The 23,201-nt window shown below is 44.9% G+C and overlaps 2 protein-coding genes across 2 annotated transcripts in view; one reads left to right on the plus strand and one right to left on the minus strand.

Moving 5' to 3' along the window:
* LOC135396123 (uncharacterized) overlaps positions 1–23,201 on the plus strand; it is a 289,187-nt gene that overhangs the window by 60,076 nt on the left and 205,910 nt on the right. The window lies entirely within an intron of this gene.
* Positions 15,490–21,327, minus strand: LOC135396119 (uncharacterized). The gene is made up of 4 exons (XM_064627158.1): positions 21,177–21,327; positions 19,362–19,577; positions 15,775–19,296; positions 15,490–15,716 (listed from the first exon to the last, which is right to left on the minus strand). Coding segments are annotated over exons 2-4 (3,546 nt in total). The 5' UTR covers positions 19,363–19,577; positions 21,177–21,327; the 3' UTR covers positions 15,490–15,693.

Below are 23,201 nucleotides of genomic sequence, written 5' to 3' on the forward strand. Positions count from 1 at the left end.
TCAGTCACGACGGATGAACAGTATATATGGGCCCTCTCGACACATGGAATACGTATTCGCAAGACCTAACCTAACCTCCGTCACGACGGAAGCATAGTCTACATGGGCCCTCTCGACACATGGAATACGTGTCCGCCAGACCTAACCTAACCTCAGTCACGACGGAAGCACAGTCTACATGGGTCCTTTCGACCCATGGAATACGTATTCGCAAGACCTAACCTAACCTCAGTCACGATGGATGCATAGTCTACATGGGCCCTCTCGACACATGGAATACGTGTCCGCCAGACCTAACCTAACCTCAGTCACAACGGATGCACAGTATATATAGGCCCTCTCGACACATGGAATACGTGTCCGCCAGACCTAACCCAACCTCAGTCACGACGGAAGCACAGTCTACATGGGTCCTTTCGACACATGGAATACGTATTCGAAAGACCTAACCTAACCTCAGTCACGACGGATGCATAGTCTACATGGGCCCTCTCGACACATGGAATATGTGTCCACCAGACCTAACCTCAGTCACAATGGATGCAGAGTATATATAGGCCCTCTCGACACATGGAATACGTATTCGCCAGACCTAACCTAACCTCAGTCATGACGGAAGCACAGTCTACATGGGCCCTCTCGACACATGGAATACGTATTCGCCAGACCTAACCTCAATCACGACGGATGCATAGTCTACATGGGCCCTCTCGACACATGGAATACGTGTCCGCCAGACCTAACCTCAGTCACAATGGATGCACAGTATATATAGGCCCTCTCGACACATGGAATACGTATTCGCCAGACCTAACCTAACCTCAGTCACGACGGATGCATAGTCTACATGGGCCCTCTCGACACATAGAATACGTGTCCGCCAGACCTAACTTAACCTCAGTCACGACGGAAGCGCAGTCTACATGGGCCCTCCCGACACATGGAATATGTGTCCGCCAGACCTAACCTAACCTCAGTCACGACAGATGAACAGTCTACATGGGCCCTCTCGACACATGGAATACGTGTTCACCAGACCTAACCTAACCTCAGTCATGACGGAAGCACCGTCTACATGGGCCCTGTCGACACGTAGAATAAGTGTTCGCCAGACCTAACTTAACCTCAGTCACGACGGAAGCGCAGTCTACAGGGGCCCTCTCGACACATGGAATACGTGTCCGCCAGACCTAACCTAACCTCAGTCACGACAGAAGCACAGTCTACAGGGGCCCTCTCGACACATGGAATACGTGTCCGCCAGACCTAACCTAACCTCAGTCACGACGGAAGCACAGTCTACATGGGTCCTTTCGACCCATGGAATACGTATTCGAAAGACCTAACCTAACTTCAGTCACGATGGATGCATAGTCTACATGGGCCCTCTCGACACATGGAATACGTGTCCGCCAGACCTAACCTAACCTCAGTCACAACGGATGCACAGTATATTAGGCCCTCTCGACACATGGAATACGTGTCCGCCAGACCTAACCTAACCTCAGTCACGACGGATGCATAGTCTACATGGGCCCTCTCGACACATAGAATACGTGTTCGCCAGACCTAACTTAACCTCAGTCACGACGGAAGCGCAGTCTACATGGGCCCTCCCGACACATGGAATACGTGTCCGCCAGACCTAACTTAACCTCAGTCACGACGGAAGCGCAGTCTACATGGGCCCTCCCGACACATGGAATACGTGTCCGCCAGACCTAACCTAACCTCAGTCACGACGGATGAACAGTCTACATGGGCCCTCTCGACACATGGAATACGTGTTCACCAGACCTAACCTAACCTCAGTCACGACGGAAGCACCGTCTACATGGGCCCTCTCGACACATAGAATAAGTGTTCGCCAGACCTAACTTAACCTCAGTCACGACGGAAGCGCAGTCTACATGGGCCCTCCCGACACATGGAATACGTGTCCGCCAGACCTAACTTAACCTCAGTCACGACAGATGAACCGTATATATGGGCCCTCTCGACACATGGAATACGTATTTGCAAGACCTAACCTAACCTCTGTCACGACGGAAGCACAGTCTACATGGGCCCTCTCGACACATGGAATACGTGTCCGCCAGACCTAACCTAACCTCAGTCACGACGGAAGCACAGTCTACATGGGCCCTCTCGACACATGGAATACGTGCCCGCCAGACCTAACCTAACCTCAGTCACGACGGAAGCACAGTCTACATGGGTCCTTTCGACACATGGAATACGTATTCGCAAGACCTAACCTAACCTCAGTCACGACGGATGCATAGTCTACATGGGCCCTCTCGACACATGGAATACGTGTCCGCCAGACCTAACCTAACCTCAGTCACAACGGATGCACAGTATATATAGGCCCTCTCGACACATGGAATACGTATTCGCCAGACCTAACCTAACCTCAGTCGACGGATGCACAGTATATATGGGCCCTCTCGACACATGGAATACGTATTCGCCAGACCTAACCTAACCTCAGTCATGACGGATGCACAGTATATATATATGGGCTCTCTCCGCACATGGAATACGTATTCAGCTAACCTAGTCACAACGGATATTGTAGTCCTAATGTATTCCATATATACAGGGTGTCCACGCTAAGTGTGAATAGATTTTTTAAAAATAAATATAACACTTTTTCCAAGATGAAATCAATTGCAATATAGCATATGCTCAAGGGCGCTCCCTAGCAGGGCATTAGCAAAGTCCAAAGGCAATGTCTTAATTAACTTTCATTAATTAACTTTTTAATTATAAAAGCTACAAAGTTGTCCCAATGAGAACAGCTATTCCTTTCGGTCACCTGATATCGTAGCCGTTTTCAGAACAAAAATCCGTTCGATAGATCGCCCGCAAAAAAAATTCGTGAAGGAACTCCATTTTTTTCTTTATTTTGTTCATTGCGCTTCTTAGAAGACGCGTCTTTCTTTCATCCCCAATGTGAGAGGGAGAAAGAGCACACTATCGCCTCTCGCGTCCTGGAAAAAGATTAAAAGGAAACAGAAAATGCAACCCAAGATAAGGCCAGTTCCGATAGAGTCACCCGATACATTTGTTTTTGTTTTGTTTCCACAAGTTGAAGCTCATCTTCGACGCGTGAGGCGGCACTGTGCTCCTTCCCCCTCTCCCGTTGGGGATGAAGGGAACACGCGTCTTCTACGAAGCGCAATGAACAAAATAAAGAAAAAAATGGCGTTCCTTCACGAATTTTTTGCGGGCGATCTATCGAACGGATTTTTGTTCTGAAAACGGCTACGATATCAGGTGACCGAAAGGAACAGATGTTCTCATTGGGACAACTTTGTAGCTTTTATAATTAAAAAGTTAATTAGTGAAAGTTAATTAAGACATTGGCTTTGGACTTTGCTAATGCCCTGCTAGGGAGTGCCTTTCAGCATATGCTATATTGCAATTGATTTCATCTTGGAAAAAGTGTTATATATGTTTTTAAAAAAACTTCACACTTAGCGTGGACACCCTGTATATACATATATATGTATGTGTAATTTGACGTGACATATGTGATGCGTGAACATTCTACGTAGAATAACGTACAGAATGTGACCTTTGTTGTTAAGACTCCCCATGTAAAACATCACTTTTCCTCTGGTTCATTTGTGCCTCTGCTAATGATTTCCAGTATTTTTGTGCACATTTCAATATTAAATGCTGTATTCCAGACATCTACGCTCTAAATACGCCTATTTCTCATAGTAAAGTTCTTGCTTGGCAAGCACTTTACTGTTTTACATCACAGTTGGCCCTAGCAGCTTTAACTCTTCTAATAACCCTGTACTGCCTTTTAAAAGCAGATATTCATTTCGTAGCCTGTTTTTGATGTCCGCGTGGTCCGTATTCACGCGTGTCGTCTTGCAACAATGACATAAAGCCGATATTCATTTCGTAACATGCACTGGACGTCCGTATTCACAAGTGTCGTCTGGCAACAATGACCTTACCGTGCTCCTGCTAAATCTACACCCATCCTGCCCTCCGGGATCGTTACTAAACTACAGCCAATTGTGATAAGTACGAAATTGACATACCGTGCAACGTAATTTGAACTTGTTTTTGCATTTTAGTGCCTCTTTAAAGCGGCGTACGGGTGTATAATTTACCATTTGGTGACGACTTGAACACAGGCGTAAAATATGATGTAGGCTGCCTCGAGTATGAAAACTGACGCAGCTTGCGGTTCAGGAACCATCCATAAGTCACCAACGCCCTCGATCAACTTACCCAGAAAAATGCGACCTCCTTTTTCACAGCTGCTCCCCAGACGAACTGAGATACACGAATAACTTCCAACGCCACCAGCCACCTGGACCTGAGCTACGACAGTGGAGGCTTCCTGCCCCCCCCCCCCTTCTTTCTCCTCCTTCCCAGGATGCACGGCGGCTTTGGTGCGGCCGACAAGTCATATAATGTATGCAGGGTATTTCAGTTAAATCCCCGGGATAAATAATCCGCGAACAGGTGCACCAATCGAAGAACTTTCGTTTTTACAAGTGTCTGTCCGATACCACCTACAAGCTGCCCACCGTGGGAGGCCTTTCGTGAAATGAGTTTCGTGAAAAAACGTGAAAAAGCGTAAGGACACGTAATTCATTGGTGGATAAGGGAGTGGAAGAGCGTCCTTTTGTGCTTCACCAGCCGCGACAAAAATATGCAAACCGAAATCAGTTAACTACTACAACAAATGACCCGCTTCGGTGGCAGGTATTTTTCTAAAAAAATGTCCACGGAAGGTCCCAAAAGGGGTAGTACGCATTTTGATGTCGACGGCGCCCTGCTTTAGAAGTTATGTTTTTCACGAAACTCATTTGAGTTCTTATTTGGATATTGAGCGCCCCCCACTCATTCACACGGTGCGCAGCTTGTCGGTGGTATCGAACAGATACATGTAAAAAAGAAAGTTCTTCCATTGGCGCACCCGTTCGCGAATTATTTAGTTCGGGGATTTAACTGAAACACCTTGTATGTGTGTGTTTGTCGTTTTCCTGGTGGTTTCTAGCGATCTTAGTATGTTTTAGGAATACCAATGGGCCCCGTTAGACGTTTTAGTTCGTTGTTTCGCATTTTAACGAACGTGTCGTCAGCAGAACAAATTTGGCTGTGACTTTTTTGCGTAGTCGCTCCTTCGCAACAGGGACCTCGTACGTGTCGCTAATTGGATTAGGACGAAACCTAGGACGACGCGTGGTTCTTAAAAGAAGACAAAGGGGACGGTGAACTTCATGCCCTCGGAGGACACTTCTTAATGCGCGACTCACTTCTTAATTTATTTTTCTACCTCTGATATTAAGTACTAAGATACTTAATACTACGTGTCCTTAGATTTGCTCGGATCATTACATGGTCATCTGCACCTGCGATGAAGAGGATTCCTCCGGTCCAGGAATGTGGACCGGTACTAATAATTAAACTAGTCGACATTTCTAAAGAAAAAGTGAAGAAAATAAAGAAGAGGAAAGAAAGGAAGAAAAATGTTTACAAAAGCTTTGTCTGTGAATGAGAACATTTCAGAGATAATTAAGATGGGACGAGTCCCGAATTTTCCGAATCCGAATCCAATGAAAGTTCTGCGAATCCACAAACCTTACGAATCTCCAATACTTCGAATCCTTTATTGAAAAATAGTTTTAAAAGCCAGGAAAAACACACTTCTACTGAAAAGTGTTTTGAAGCAGAATTTGATATCTTTGTTTAATGAAAAAACAAATTAAATAATGGATCACTTTCAGGAGAAAACATAACCATATACTTCTTAAATGTAATTTATTTAGCTTGTTGTTCGTCGACTACAGGAAATACATAAACTCTCGAGTCCGATTTTTTTCCCTAAAACTAAGAAACAATCAAAAGCAAAACCATGTTACTTTTAAACATATAATCTAGGAGTCCCTGCCTGAACTCGTGAAGAGCCATGCAAACAAACAAACAAGAACACACAGCTGAAAGTTTTAAATTAATGCAGATTTTTGTTCAAAAACATCGACACTAATTCTCACCCGCTCAGGGTCTAGCCTACTGCGTTTTTTTATCACCGACGACACCCGATGTGCTGAAGAGGCTTCCTGACATTACTATCGACGGAGGTGTGATCAGGAACTTTTTCGACAGGTTCCTCAAATCGGGGCCAATCACGCTTTCGGCGGACTCCGGAGGCACCGATTTTAAAAAGAAACAGACAAACGTGGTTGGTGGATTCGAAAGATTCGGTTCGCCATTTTGGGACTGGGATTCGGATTCCTGAACCTTAAATCCCTGCCTAGGATTCGAGGATTCGCGGTTTTCGGTTGGACCATCCTTTAAAGAAATCGTTCCGGGAACAGCACCACATGAGAGGACGTCACATGTCACGTCGAGACTGGGAGGTACCCGGGTTCGAATCCCGGTGCCGGCTGTGCTGTCTGGGGTTTTTCCTGGGTTTTCCTCAGACGCTTTCAGACATATGTCGGCACAGTTCCCCTAGAAGTCAGCCCAGGACGCACATTTCCCCAGGGCGTCAGTCGTGACGTTGCCCACATACGTGAGGCCGACAACGGCAAGCCCTTTCGCCATCACCACCACCACCATGAGAGGAGGTGAGCAGAACAGACGTCACGTGACTGGACACAGAAAGAGGATGTCATGTTCTTAGGCTCCGTGAGGTTTTGTGTTGTGTTCGACTGTTTGGGTGTGCAAACATCTTCGCTGGAGCACCAAGTACCAGCTTCCTTTTTTTTCTTTTCTTTTTACGCTGTCGACTTTCCGGTCTGAGCCGTTCTATAACGCAAGTGCGATATAGGCATTCAGAGTTATGTGAACCTCATGCGACGCTGCGCACAGAAATAAATAATACCACGGAATGTGAAAGCCGACTTGTGTGATGCGAATCTTGAAAACACAATAATCAGACTGAGCGTCTTTACAGAGTCGTATGTGCGCTATTCCTTGTCCCCTATCCTTATAGAGCTGTCCCTTAGTATATAGTGGCTCATTTAGAAAGAAACTTTCGCTGCACATTACATACGTAGACGAACGGGATGGGGCTTCTGGATATGAGAAGCTTCCCCATTGTGCTCCAGGGTTCAATGTAAAACTAGAATCATGTACAAAAAGTATATATAGTATAAAGAAATTACTGTTATAGTTCCTGTCGTGCCTTGAGGCAAAATTCTTGCATCTGTATCTCTGTCCAAAGTGTACAATCGTTGATATTCAGGCTATCGAAATGAGACTGCGAGTGCGACCTCATACAAAGATTGAAATGATGGGTGGAAAGTCATTGGGCATGCACAGTAAATAGTGCAGAGAATTGACGCTTCGATTGAAGTTTGATATTGAAATATGTGAAGCGCGAAATATGCAAGAATGGATATAAAACGAATCTCCTCTTCGCTCAAGAATATACGATGCGCGTACGCATCCTAAGAAGAAACGGCGCCCAGTTAGAGATGTTGCTTTGAATGCACTTTCTTCACATCTGGCGACGTACCTGTCCCTTCGTGAACGCGGCGTTAGAAAGCAATAACATTTTCCTTTTTATCATGTTATTGCTGAGTCACTTTCATGCAGCTGTTTTATTACAAGCAGGTTGAGGTAGAGAATCAGGAAGAAAAGACGAAGAGTTTCTTTCCCTGGGGGCCACCCGAGAAAACCGAATTATGTACTAATTTACCCTCGCTGGCTTTTAGGATTTTTGACGCCACGTGTATCAAGACGAAACAGCTGACGGGCTTTGCCTTAGCCTTCGCTTACACGTGGACGCGAGGAGAAATAAAGGAAAATAATCCGCTTTGATTCCTCGTACAGTTTCCGTGCAGTATGGCAACCTAACCCTCACTTCCGGCTCGGTTCCTGTTACTTTTCTTTCCATGTTAGCGCCGCAAAGCAACTGTGGCTATACAGACGCAGACAGATGAGGAGAGGACAACAGGAATGAGGGGGGGACAGCGGGGATGATGACAGTCTTGTCCTTTCGGTTTTGGTATTCTCATCCAATACCACGATGGCCACGTCTTTCCGATGGTATGATGAAAAAAAAAAAAACTGAAACACATAAGGCCTCTTCGATTTGGCTACACTCTCTGAACCAGTTCATGCGGTGCAGCACTTCTGTATCCGTTTTGTCAGTGCCGCCCGCGCCCTCTGCACTCTCGTATTCGTTTTGTAACAGTGTAGCACTAGTTCCGCTCGAGTTCATGATAGGCCTGCACTTGCTGGATAGGAAGTGCAGTACAAGTGCACGCGGAGCAGACGACGCTCATCCGCGTCGGTGGCATGGATGTCTGTAACGCTGACAGTTCCTTCCTTGCAGCAAGACGGTTGACATGTGCGCCGGGGCACCAGTCAGTGGGGTTGCGTAGTCGCGATAAACACGTGGGTATAATGCGGTTATATTTTGAGATATAATAGGACGGATGATTCCGATTTGTAAGCTTTGGAACAGCCGAAGACCTTTTGTTTTCGTAAAAATTTATTTACAGGGGACAAAGAACAGAGAAGGAAAAACAAATCGTGTTCTTAGTATCTGCCCACAATGTCTCATGAAAGGCAGGAGCACGACTTCTTCCGGTCTCCCTTCCCTTTCTGCAAGGAAGCAGGCGACCAGCCTGCAACTGCACTCGCTTCGTCGTTTCGGAGGCGACCGCGCAGCGCTAGTGCTGAACCCTTGCACCAGCTCTGCCCTCCCCTGAACTAGCGCCGGATGTGCAGCTCAAATCGAAGAGACATTGAGCGGTCTGCCTGGTCAATGGTGTACCATGCAATTTGCATTTTTACGTGAATTGGATTCTATTCAACTCGAAAACTGATTCACTGACGTATACAGAAACATTAACCTGTCAAAGTTTTAAGCCAATACCTTGTTCGCCAGCCGCCGCTTGAGAGAGAGAGAGAGAGAGGAAGAGACAAAGAAACAAAACAAAACGAAGAAGTTAGAATGTCAAACGTACCCCTGCCTACTGGCTTGAACAATCTAGATGTAGATGACCGCTGGCAGGCTGTACGTCGACAGTAAGAGTACTCTATTTGGTGGCCCGACAAATGTCTCTTCAGCAAAAAAATTGCAACTGATGTGATAACAGGACGATGATGTGATAACACGAAATGACGATAACATAAAGGCGTTTATATTTAAGTAATGAAAATTGGCGACGAAAATGCTTCTGGAGCACAGTGGACACTAAAGTTCTGCATCATAGTTGTAATAAAAGTCCATACTGAGCTCCGGAATACCCTTCTCCTGAATATCAAACTCACGCTTTGCTGTAAGCATTATTATCAGAGGGCTGTAAGGAATGCTTTTAAAAAATGGCGACAAATCAACAGCAAAGGTATCAACGTCCACTTCCAAACGGCGCTGACCACTGTGGTCCGACTTGGAGTCACTAAATAAGCTTCGCTTCAGAGTATCGACATTGAGGTCCAAGGGAGAGCAGGAGCGCCATATTGTTTCCGCACCACACCGGTACCATCCCCAGTTGAGGATCAAAGACGGCTAACATAATACTCCCTGTGGGATAGTTAAGCGTGTATGATTGTTGTGCGATAATCCATGTATTGTCCACCAGAGCGTCCAGAAGATGTCAAGGTGAGCTCAAGGCCGTCAACTGATGCTCGTAAACGAAAGGAACATTTCACCCGCGCACGATAGATGGCATCGTGCGCTAAAATGCGCGTGGGCAGCGTGGCGCAGAAACAAGATGGCGCATGCTCGCTCTTGGAACTCAGTGTCGATACTCTGAAGCGTAGCTTATTTCGTGACTCTAGTCCGACTGCACCGCATATCGTCTCTGACGTCCTCGGTGGATTTTATTCACAAATGTCATCCGTTAGACCTCCTCACGACCAGATCCGAACTGCATGTTCCCCTGGCATCTAATGACACGCCCAGCATTAAAGAGCTTTTAATGTAGCATCAATTTGTAGAAGTGCGTACAGTGAACCCTCGTTAATATGACCCCCGATAATCTGACATACGCGCTTTACGACCATACTCTTGGGGAACAATGCTGTGAAACCTCTGCAAATCCCCCCTTTAATATGACAATTCCGCATTATGACCAAAATTTTCGGGAACGACCATGGTCATAATAACGAGGGTTCACTGTATATTACAAAATGCGGATAAGGGATCACGCGAAACGCTATCTATTCGTTCCAGATTTCTCGTACAATTGTATCTTACACAACCAACTCTCAGCCAAGATTGCCAGCTTTCGCCGCGTCATTGCGTTCAGCACATTCTTCGTGAACAATGCTTTGTTTGCAAGAAACCCATTGTGAGCAAGATTTAAGAATTATTTAGGAAAGGAACTTTAGCTGCTTTCCCCCTTGAAGCCTTTCGCTGTTTCTCTTCGGTATTGGAAAGATTGGCGCGTCTTTTCAGATTGCCTCTCTGGAGTCCCACAATGGGTACGTCTTTCTGAGGGAGAACTTTCTGTTGTGAAGCTCTTCGGCGTCCGCAGTGGCGAGACAAGCAGAGCATTAGCTACGGAAGATTTGTTTGTCCTGCTGTTCCGGATCATAAACGGTTTATCGTCGGATGTTACTAAAAGTTTGTAGAACTCGAAGAAACCATTTTGAATCCTCAAAGATCAGAGGACGATAACCTTTAAAGCCCTCGTTCCGGTTTACTTAGAATTACCATGGCTTGTTATTTAAAGGCTATCGTATTAATCGCCATTAAAGGCTAATCGCATCGTGTACCCGAAGTCGATTGTATCGTTGGCTCATCGAAGGAAATGCGCTAGACGTAAATTTATGTACCTACTGTACAACCACAAGCCAGGTATACTCGCCATGAGTATTTATCCGAGACATACGTGCGGTTTGTGTCATGACGTTGTTGTTTTATGTCAAAACCCTTACAAAAAAGTTTTCTACTGTCTATAGATATTCTATACACAAGACACCTACGAATCTTTAGTCTGTCTATAGAGATCCTATACACGTTGTTAACACATTTGAATAGACAACGAACTGATAATTGGCACACCACATTCTGTAGAACGACTATATATTTCACCAATGGACAGTCTATACACGCGTATTTGAGGCTCTATATACATAGTAGGTACGCAGCCTGTATATAAAATCGCAATGACTTATCTACTGTCTATACAGTTTCTATAGAATCTGATAGATATCCTAACTACTGCCAAAAGAATTACTTCCTAAACCACAGGTTTTGAGTTTTTCCTTCTGGCATACTTTTTTTCCTTTTTGTCAACCTCTGCCACCACACATTTCATTTTCTCCCGCTCCTTTTCTTTGCTGGTTTCCCGGACTTCCAAAAACAGACAATGCGTTTAAAATCGAAAAACAATCAAACAAAAAAAGAAAAGGTACCAGGGCTCCGAAGTTGAAAAAGCGCACCTTGAAAGGAAGTCACGCTTTCTCCCTAAGTAAGAACAGATACTGTATAGTGCTAGTTTTGAGAGTCCCGCGAATCCGAGAGTCTTGCGCGCCTTTAAGTCAAATCGAAGGGTGACGTGTGTAAGACTAATTCAATTACACGTACAAACAACGGTGAAGTGAGGAGTAGCTTGGAGTATTAATTCACCATCCAACATAACATCTGTGTTTCTTACGTATTTTGGTTTGAGACACTCATTAGGTCCATAGAAAATCAAGCATACGCAGTGCCACATATTCGCGGGTTTCCCTCTCTTACTCGCAATAAACGGTCCATGTATATACACAACTTATCGAGAAGTTGTGTATATACATGTGTCTGTAGAAAGTGTATAAAATGTTTATACAACTCGTGTATAGAAAGTAGAAAGCAGCGCTGGTTAGAAAAGTCATAGCTTGTTAATAGGACTTCTATACAGTTTGGAGTTGGACGGACTTTAGATTAAGTGGATAGAAAGTAGCAGTGGATAGATACTACATACAGTCTATAAAACGAAGTGGCGGTCCGATGTGCGGCAGTTGGCAAGAGTCCAGGACCTGATGGGCTTTCTTCCGAATTCTATGCTACGTTTTGGCCTTGCATTCGGGAGTTCCTCTTCGACGTTGTTCGAAGGGCTTTCGAACGTGCCGACTTCCCGAAGTCGTTTGGTTATGGACATATAGTCTTGCTCCCGAAGACAAGCGGCGACCTTGGTAGTCCCGAACACTGGAGGCCAATAACGCTGCTGAACAGCGATTACAAGATAGTGACTTCCGTATTGACCAATAGAATCCAAAATGCTCTCCCGGCAGTAATCCACCATTCTCAGACTTGTTCAGTGCCAGGCCGCACGATGTACACCGCGCTGTCAGGGCTGAAAGACGCACTGAGCTACGCCACTCCACGTGTACCGGATGGTTGCTTACTTTCACTTGACCAGAAGAAAGCATTCGACCGTGTGGTGGATGGCTCATCAGTGCCATCGCCAAGCTGTACCGCAATCATCGCAGCAGCCTGTACATGATGCACTCGTGGCACGTAACAGCGACAGATCTGTGCCCTTACTGTAGTGAACGTGAGACAAACATGCACGTGTTGTTTGCCTGCCGCATTGCTCGCGTCTTTTGGAACCTTGTCCGACGAAGCACGAACATAGTATGCCCAGTGCGCTTTAACCAACGTCACCCACACCGCCTTAGTGTACTTCTCACAGCTTGCGGCGCGGTTGTGCTTTGGGAGGCTCGTTGTAAGGCAGTCGCGCAACGTCGTCGAGATGTGCCCTTTTTTTGCTTGGTGCGGAGAGCGCGCATACTGCTCACTACTGAGTTGCAGCGGGAACTGTTCGCTATTGGAGATGACAGGTTTCTTCGTCGATGGCGCTTCCATCCGTCGCTTTCAGCCCGAGGTGGCTGCGTTACGATCAAGGGCACGCCGCCGTGAACTATATCATATCATTTCATCGATCACCATGTTGTAAATAACCGTTGTACATAATCGTTGCGTCATCCTGCAGCCCCTGAACATGTGACCATACCTGTCTCATACCTGTCTCATTAAATTTTCCTATAACAAAACGAAGTCAGGAATTCTATAGACAGGAAAAGCCAACTTTTGTAAGGGAAATGTTGTTTATGTCAAACATGCACCTAAATAACGCCCGTATACGCTTGCACAACAGATTCAGAGCTCATTTTGACGTAAACACGTCTAAGTTTGATTTTGTACCTAGGTCAAAATTTACGATGCAACGAAATTATGACGCTATAACTCAGTGGGCAGTAAACCGACAGCAAACAACCGGCTAAATCCAGATGGCTTATACGTGTAGTATTCTAGCTAACAAGATCGACGGCGACGGCTCACGCAATCTCTGGGTGTGACGGGCGCGTGCGAGAGGGACGAAAATATAAGGGTACGCGTACCTTGCGCAGTCTAGCAGTCTCGCGAACGCGTGAAGCTAGGACGCCGATCGAGGTGTGGTTGCAAAGCGCTTGAGAGGATCTAACTGGAAAACGATATCGGTTTCAACAACAACAAACATTTTATAAATTTGCAAAGTTGAAATATTTGCCAGAATGTAGGCATATGTCAAACTAAACTATGATCAGAATCAAAGGAAACGGCAATCAGAAGAAAGGGCGCAGCCCCGAGCAACGAGCAAAGCGAGAGAGCTACGGGAGCATCCAGGAAGACCAGCGGCGGAGGCAAATTCGACTGGCGGTGCGCACAGCGGCCCCTTACCCTCTACCAGCGGCGAAACTTCGACTTGTGCGAGTGTGAAAGTGGCCTACAAAGACGATGGAGTGCATCCAGACGGGGGGATCTGCACTGTGGTGGAGTCAGAGCCGCCAGAGAAACCCAGGCGCAGCGGCAACGGGAGACGGCGCGCGCCGACTTAAATGTTATTATTGATAAATGACTAATGAATGGAATGAATAAAGGAATGAAGTCTATGTTCTGCAAAGGAGCAAAGGAATCGGAGGTCGTGACGTTTTCATATAAAGCACTACGGCTCGGACACTGCTGAGCCCGCCCCAAATTTTTGCAAGAGCCATCGAAGACTGGAATGAGATAGCGCAGGACGTACTGGCGTACGTATGTAACTGATATAGCTTGTATTTGCGTCACTTTTTCTGTATTCGTTATTTCGTGTACATTTGTAGAGCGAATACACTCTTGCTGGGGTCCTAGTGGCCTGCAGTATTGTGTAAATAAATAAAATAAATACCCGTTAGGTCGCACGACACAACAACGCGTAAAAATCAACATGCTGCAACACAACCATCAAATGCAAAGCTGTGAGCAAATATTCAGCCATTTGCTCGCTGGATAGCTTTAGCTACTGCAAGAATATGACGACTCGTCGTATTCTTCTGCGCCCATGCATCAGGTGAAATGTTTCCTTCGCTGGTCATTTCACCAGAGGCCCTGATTTATGTGCTGCAAGCAATTACTCCTATACATATCGAGGAATACACATTTGGTAGTGCAAGGCAGTGGAAGCGTTACAAAATTCTGAAGGGCGAAGATCTAGCGAACATTTACTCGTATCTTGCAAGTTGCGATCGCTTTCCACGGAGTGGCAGAACTATAAGGAAAACACTGGAACCATAACAAATATTGTGCATTTTGCGTCATGTTGCGTTTGAGTAATTTCACATATGCTAGAGCTATGCGAAAAAAGAAGATACATCGACGCTTCGCAGATGCTGATTTTCTGCTGGCTTCGTAGAGGCGGCCGCATATCCCGCTACATGACTCCTGATCGGCGACAATAAAATGTCCTGGAGTGCCGGATATGCTCGGAAGTAGTATAGAGCCGTTACGCACAACGACATCCTTTTTCTAATCCAGTTCTAGGAATTTCTAATCCACCACCCATTTCTAATCCAGGTGAAGCCAGGTCTAATCCAGGCTCCACCACTTCAGGTGATCCATCCAATTTCTATGAGATTGGCTACCCTTCATTGCCGCATTTGTTCATTCGCTTATAGACACCAAAATTATCTATTCTATTCAATTCTAATTTGGCTCATAGGCTTCCAAATCGCTCTTTTTTCTAATCCATTTCTAGGAATTTCTAATCCGCCACCCAATTCTAATCCAGGTCAAGCCACTTCTAAGTCCTCTGGTTGGTTGGTCACAGCTCCACCCCTTCATCCATCTAATGTCTATGTGATTCGCTACCATTAATTGCCACAACATCTGGTCACTCGCTCGTAGACACCAAAATGATCTATTCTATTCAATTCTAAGTCATAAACTTCCAAATCGCTCACCTGTCTATTGACCCGGGGGGTGGTCACTTCCATTCATTTCTAAAATCTAGTGATTGGCCTATTGGCTGCCTCTCATACATGCTCGATAGACTCATTTGTCATTTCCACTCTCTAGTTACTCGGTCACACTCTTTCAACTGCATATTGCTTCATAATTTCAACCGCAGCATAGACAACCGCTCATTGATCAATTCCATTCATTTCTGGGCCAGCTCACAGGCCCACCAAATTGCAGATTGGCTTGGGATGCTTTCTAGTTAAGCCAGGACAACGCTTCGGAACAGTAGGGACGTAGAAAAACACGGGAAATAGTTTTCAATGTTTATTGAGTACATCATGGCAGTCTCAGAGAGATTGTAGTTCTCTCTGGGGCACTTCCAGGCACACTGGACATTTCCATTAACATCCATGGCGTTTTTCGCATAAGTACCATGTGGATCACCCAGGCGTTCGTCCTTCTCCATCCACGGCTGAGTCCCAGACAGCACGCGAGAACAGCATGTCACAGAAGTATCAGTTCTCTTCCTGCACATCTTCTGGAGTGAAAAAAGAATGTTATGAGCTTCACTATTTGCATCATCCATTTAAACTTACCATATTCACAGCTTCCGTAAGGGTAGGATTCAATGTCATTGCAGAGGTATCGCTTGTCGTCATATGCCATCAGACTTCTTTTGACATTTCTGATGGTGTACATGCACTGTTTCTTTCCAACTATTGACACTTGCTCATTCGATACGCTCGTGTGATTGAACAAGGTATCGTGGTATGTCTCATGGAGGAGGTGCTTGCGTACAATATTTTTCTTTACCCCTTTAGCTCTTGCAATTTGCTTTTCTCCAGCTAGTTTGATAGAGTACATTTTAGCTTTCAAGCATATTACTTCTTCGATAGGTACACTACCAGTTTCGCTTTTGAATGCCCCAAGTCTTCCACGATTCTTTTCACTGTACAGTGGATGATCCCGATCAAAGGAAGACAAATCTAAGTGGTCGTCAGCGATCGCTCGTAACTGATCTTCGTAGTCCTTGCAGAATAGGCCGAGGATCAAAGAATCCGTGTCAAAGTAGCAGGTAATCACCGGACAAGTGAGCTTGCTCAGCAGAGTTTCGTAGTAGAATGAGTACATGGTTAATTTACTGAGTTCTAAAATCGTAAACCCAATCTGGAGCGGGAAATCGCATCGCACTTTTCTTTTGCGCATTTCGTACATGACACAATCTGGGGACAAAATTTCCATCCGCACGCATTCTGCCCGACTCCCGAGGCGACTCGCCGTCTCCTCATCGAAGGCTACTCGAATATCACGCATGTTAAATTTATTTAAAAGCGTTCTCCCGAATACCGCATTATTTGAGAGTTTATAGAAATTTTTTTCGAACGTTGTGCTCGAGGCAACGCGCCTGGCAACATTGTCCTCGATGTAGGGACGCAGGAATGGTGCCTGGCGAAATTTTAGGATTCGGTGAATTTTTGTCACCCTCATGCCCAATCTACAATAGAGTGCGAGCAACGCGTAATGAACGACGTACTCGACCTTGTCGTTGCACGTGAGCAACAGCTTTTTGCTGTTAGCAGGCTGATACATTAATTCTTCGAGAAGCCCTCGCTGGAATGGCGAGAGCCATTCCTTCGGGACGACTGCCTTCTCGGGAGCCAGGGGGAAGTATCGCGTTAGAGCGTGGATAGATTTTGGATACTCCAAGTCACATACGTACACATACCCCACCTCCGAATCCGTGGGGTGATGCATAAAATCCACGGAGCTAAAATCCTCGACCCATTCGAAATCACCGGCAGGGAGGTGCTTTATCATACTAAATCCGTAAAGATTGTTGCAATCTATGTATGACATGTACACCTCCTCTTGATCAGGATCATAGCCGCTACACAGAGGGTTATTGGCACGCAAATGACGCCTGCTCGCCTGACAGAGCCCGCCTCTAACGCCCGATTCGATGGTTCTGTACATTTCCTCATCGGTAATCAATTCCAATTTTGCATTCGTATAATTTAACGCGCATTGCCACGAATAGGATGCCAGAGAAACGCAATGAAGCAATTCCAATCCGCGTGCGCTGTAGCACAGGCGTCGGAAGTGCTGCATTATGTCTGCATGTAAGAGGGCATCCGTTTTCAGGTACAATGTGTTATAATCCCGTAAACTCGAGCACCCAAAATGTTCAAATACATGCACAGCGTACTGGTAGTCCTCATCGCTTACATCTTCCCCAGTTAGATCATTTCGAAAAGCGGATTTTTCTGGGAGACTCAACTCGTCGTACACTGCAAAAGAACTAAGGTAACTGTAAGGGAACACACCTTTACGAAGCAAAATTTTGTAGTCGTCTCCAAATACCTGCTTCAAGCATTGTAACGCCTCGGCTCCCCCCATGGACTTGACGGTTTCCACGAGGTCCCCCAACGACGAATTTAGGTACTGCATGGTATCTCTGAAGAGGAAGGTACCAATTTCGAAGGAACGAATTTTTTCCATGGAGCTGGCCACAATGAAGGGAGGTCGCTTCCACCCGAGAACGTGAAATTCCCGTAACAGTCCAGCCAGATCATAAGACAAATTGTGGACCATGATCGGCAATTTTTCTCTGGTAGTGCACGTTACGTTACAGGGGTTGCACAGTGTCGCGATATAATTTGTCTCACCCGCAGTACAATGCTTCGAATGATCATGATGCCGGACACGAGGTAGGTCTTCCGCGAATTCCCGTTTACAATATGCACAGTGGGTAGCAGCTCTGTGCTTGGCCTGTTGTTCATCGCTCAACACCATTGCAGCGGGGCAGGCGTTCAAGGCAATCATTTCATCACGCATTTCCATGAGTGCCTTCACACACTGCTTTGCCGCATCTTCCCCATGGTGTGTTCTAATGCGCATCACCTTTGAGTCATGGGTACGCACGAGCACAGCACAGAAGCTAGAGGTAATGTGACGTTGCATGCCAACACCACTGGGTGCGAGTACGCTCTCAGTGTCCAACGCAACGACATAGTTGTACTGTTGCATGTACTGTATTTTAGTAAACTCTACAAAATTTTTTCCCGGCTCGCAAAATTCCAACAGGATTTCATTTATGTCCGTGCAAAGGCGTCGATGTTTCGCCATGCTCTCTTCCTTCACGAAAGAGCGTGTGCAGCGTTCGCATACAAAATGGTTACTTCTTGTTGTCAACAAGTGTTCGAGGGACTTTATTCCAAAAAAATGCTCATCAACCTCCAAGAGATGAATTTTCTTTTCGAATTCCAGTTTTGCGGGTCGCGACACGTGCACTCCCTGATCGACATAGGCGTAAACATACACGGATATCTCGTTTTGGACTTCAAATTCATCCAGATCAGAGAATAAAACAGGGAAGCGGCTTGGCCACCAGTAATCTGCTGCATAATTTTCACATTTTTTCCACGAATTCCTTTGCTGTGGATGCAGGAGAGCGAGTGTATTGTATTTAAAACATTCACCCTCCTTGCGTGCTGGTAATTGGATATTCGTTAACACATTCCTGCGTTTAGCCAAATTTGTGGGAAGTACCCCATCGCATCCAAACTTTTTAGTTTTCACAGCGGAAATACACATTTGAACTTTTTGGACATCGGTGGATACAAACCCACTACCCTCACGCTGGTAATTTTCAATGCGCCCGGTGGACTCCTGAATCGCGTCCATCAAAGTATTTGCAATAGCTCCGTCGCTGTGGACTTCGCGAGCAAGCGCCATAAAATGAGCTATGTGTGCAGTTATATCCCCTCGATTTTCTTTCATCATTAGAACGTCAGAACAAATGCAAAATCTAAAGGGTATTCTTTGCGCTCGCAAAATAGCAATTATATTGTGGAGGTGGTTCATTAAATATTGTCGCAAGTCCTCTACTCCCTGATCGTGAACAGATGCCAATAGCACAAACGCTTTGACGGTACCTCGAAATGCGCTATCAGTTTGAAAGAAAGGCAGGAAGGAAATGTCCACATAGGGATGTGATCGCTCGACGTGAGCATGCAATGTGCCAGGTGAAATGTCTGGAGAAGATGGTGAATTCTCTTCCGATGGCTCATCATCACCGATATCATGAGGATCAAAAAAGCAGAACACGCATCTAGGCACTGAAAAAAAAAAGAAGCAACACTAAGAAAACGTGCGCCACAGAGCGTGGATGAAAAATACTTACTTTTGAAGCGAGCTCCACACACTCCCGAAGCGATGCGAAGACTGCTGCCTCTTTACACATCCTCCCCACTTATATAGCGACGACCTCGCTGCATGCCCCAACATGCACGGGTGCGAGGAGTCATCATAGCATAAAAATAACTTGCTCTGCATGTTCAAGGTCGCAGCTTGCCCTTGGCTTCACGTAATGCTCCGTCCGCCTACACCATTGCCGCACCTGAGCGCAAAGTTCGCTATCATCACGTGTCATTCCGATATGCAAGTTGCTTCCATGATCAGGCGCACAACCATCCCTTTTTGTTCACAGTGGCTGTGGAATTTCAATAATATTACTTAAATGAAACAAGTTGCAGTGAAATGCAGATTCATCTCAGACAGGAATTTCTACCCTCAGCGTTAAACCCTCAGATACCATCATTTCTGCTCAAATAGCAAAATAGCTATGACTACAAAAATTAAACACATGCTAAGAAACTACCATCAACTGACAAAACACCCATTTCTGCTGTCAGATAATTATTGCATAATGCTACATGCACAGCCGCATCGTCGTAAAGAAACCACAGGACAAGGGTACACAAATTCACTTAAGCGGTGAGGGAAAAGGCTTAAGACCTCAGGAATAATCGCAGAGTCACCACACATCGCTACGCGGCCAGCACAAGATAACAACAAGATACTAATGGCGGGTAAAATCGTAACACTGCTAAACAAGCCCCAACATGCCATGATGACGTCACAAACCGGGAAAAAAGCACACACGCGCGCGCACACAGCAGCTCAGGAATGCACAAGGAGAGGTGCTTTATTGGAATTTCTACTCCTGGCTCAGACTGCTCCAATACCTATAACTGCCCGATTAAGCACTGCTTACGTCATCGAGCACCCAACAAAATCTAACAAACAAACAAACAAACCCACTTTCCATGATAGAACACTATTCAGCTTTACCAAGTGATTTTCTTCTGCTTTAGCAGTGAAAGAAGAAAAGAGCCATGAAAAATTACACGTACTTTTGCTTGAATAGCTATAACTGCAAAAATAAAATAAAAGAAGAAAAAGCGAAGCACATGCTAATAAACCGGGAAAAAGGCACTCATTTCTGCTATCAGATAATTATTGCATAATGCTACATACACAGTGGCGTTGTCCCTGTGTAAAGAAAGCACAGGACAAGGGTGCACAAATCGAATTGGGAAAATCACTTCTACTCGCGCAGCATAATACGATATACGCTGATTTTTTTTTTTTATGGGCGAAAATTGCAATAAGAAGCCACTGCTACGCAAGTGCAACAACCCTTATTTTTAAACCAACATTTCATGCAATACCACATAAATTTATCACTCGAGTCACACGAAAAGGCGTACACAATGTACTTACTGGTTAAGTGGGGTCACAGTTGCACACACACACACACACACACAACACAGACACAACGAGCGACAGTGAAAAATAAGAAATTACACGCACTTCTGCGCGAATAGCAAAGTGTCAAGCATGACAAAACACATTTTCTACCACCAGAAAATTATTAAACAGAATAATACAATCTTCGCAAAAACTAAGCTTGTGTGGCAAACACACAACCTGAGGGACACACCCATTCACATCTGCTTTCTGAATTTGTTATACATGCGTGAGCGATTCGATAAGAATATAAAGCACGATGCTTGGAGAAAGCATATTTCATGTGTAGCTCAATCTACTCTATTGAAAATGCGATAAACCTTATTTTTCAAACAAAACAAATCACAGTCGGCATAATATACGGCAATATCGGCAATATCACTGAAGTCAAACACATTGAACTTACTTGTCAAGTGGGGTCCCAGTTGCACAAACGCGCACGCACACTCACACATTTTTAGTGCCTCACAACGAGCAAAAACCCGAGGTCTATTCACAGCCACATAAATTCATATTATTCCTCACGTCAATAATTATCCAACCATCGTCAAAACGGGGAACACGCATATGCCAATGCGAAACAATAGGCCTTCCCGCCGGATGTAATACGATATCGCCAGTCGACCGTCCCAAAGCAGAAAAGAAACACAGCATCTCAGGAATGCATGTCGCCTATACATCCAAGAACAGCGTGCAGCAATTATAATACAGAATAGGATTCATTTCTTTGTACTTTTGTTTGCTTGCATATAAATATTTCACAAGAAATATTACAGAGTGTAAAAGGAGAACTGCATTCGCTACACCCTGCTCTTATCATTTTTAAACAAACCAGTTTTCATAACCACACTACCATTCACTAAATAGGGGAGTCACTAATGATTCAAATAAGATAAAATATCATTCCATCATCATTGATTGCAAACTTCACGCAAGAATAAGCAACTGCTGCGCGTCGTATTTTTCTTATAAGAAACATCAAATCTCGCAGTGTTAAACACCAACAGCAACGATTTTTTTGTATGTTGTATTTATTTTTGTCGTTTCCAGCAGCTCATTACTTTGTGCGAGTCATCAAAAATTAAAAATTTCTGATCCACTGCTGTTAAAGTGATAAAACAGTGTGCCCCCCACGTGAGCCGCATCCCGGCCCGTTCACGCAGTGAGGACACGCTTGACGCAATGACGCGCGCTCCGTTATCGTTTTGCCGTGCAGGCACACTGTTTTATCACTTTAACAGCAGTGGATCAGAAATTTTTAATTTTTGATGACTCGCACAAAGTAATGAGCTGCTGGAAACGACAAAAATAAATACAACATACAAAAAAATCGTTGCTGTTGGTGTTTAACACTGCGAGATTTGATGTTTCTTATAAGAAAAATACGACGCGCAGCAGTTGCTTATTCTTGCGTGAAGTTTGCAATCAATGATGATGGAATGATATTTTATCTTATTTGAATCATTAGTGACTCCCCTATTTAGTGAATGGTAGTGTGGTTATGAAAACTGGTTTGTTTAAAAATGATAAGAGCAGGGTGTAGCGAATGCAGTTCTCCTTTTACACTCTGTAATATTTCTTGTGAAATATTTATATGCAAGCAAACAAAAGTACAAAGAAATGAATCCTATTCTGTATTATAATTGCTGCACGCTGTTCTTGGATGTATAGGCGACATGCATTCCTGAGATGCTGTGTTTCTTTTCTGCTTTGGGACGGTCGACTGGCGATATCGTATTACATCCGGCGGGAAGGCCTATTGTTTCGCATTGGCATATGCGTGTTCCCCGTTTTGACGATGGTTGGATAATTATTGACGTGAGGAATAATATGAATTTATGTGGCTGTGAATAGACCTCGGGTTTTTGCTCGTTGTGAGGCACTAAAAATGTGTGAGTGTGCGTGCGCGTTTGTGCAACTGGGACCCCACTTGACAAGTAAGTTCAATGTGTTTGACTTCAGTGATATTGCCGATATTGCCGTATATTATGCCGACTGTGATTTTTTTTGTTTGAAAAATAAGGTTTATCGCATTTTCAATAGAGTAGATTGAGCTACACATGAAATATGCTTTCTCCAAGCATCGTGCTTTATATTCTTATCGAATCGCTCACGCATGTATAACAAATTCAGAAAGCAGATGTGAATGGGTGTGTCCCTCAGGTTGTGTGTTTGCCACACAAGCTTAGTTTTTGCGAAGATTGTATTATTCTGTTTAATAATTTTCTGGTGGTAGAAAATGTGTTTTGTCATGCTTGACACTTTGCTATTCGCGCAGAAGTGCGTGTAATTTCTTATTTTTCACTGTCGCTCGTTGTGTCTGTGTTGTGTGTGTGTGTGTGTGTGTGTGCAACTGTGACCCCACTTAACCAGTAAGTACATTGTGTACGCCTTTTCGTGTGACTCGAGTGATAAATTTATGTGGTATTGC

The sequence above is a fragment of the Ornithodoros turicata genome, chromosome 5 (assembly GCF_037126465.1).
Source record: "Ornithodoros turicata isolate Travis chromosome 5, ASM3712646v1, whole genome shotgun sequence".
NCBI classification, from domain to species: domain Eukaryota; kingdom Metazoa; phylum Arthropoda; class Arachnida; order Ixodida; family Argasidae; genus Ornithodoros; species Ornithodoros turicata.

Excerpts from the sequence above, each read along its gene's own strand:
- LOC135396119 (XM_064627158.1), bottom strand. Across the intron at positions 15,717-15,774 it reads TTACGGAAGCTGTGAATATG|AAGATGTGCAGGAAGAGAAC; the intron begins GTAAGTTTAAAT and ends TTTTCACTCCAG.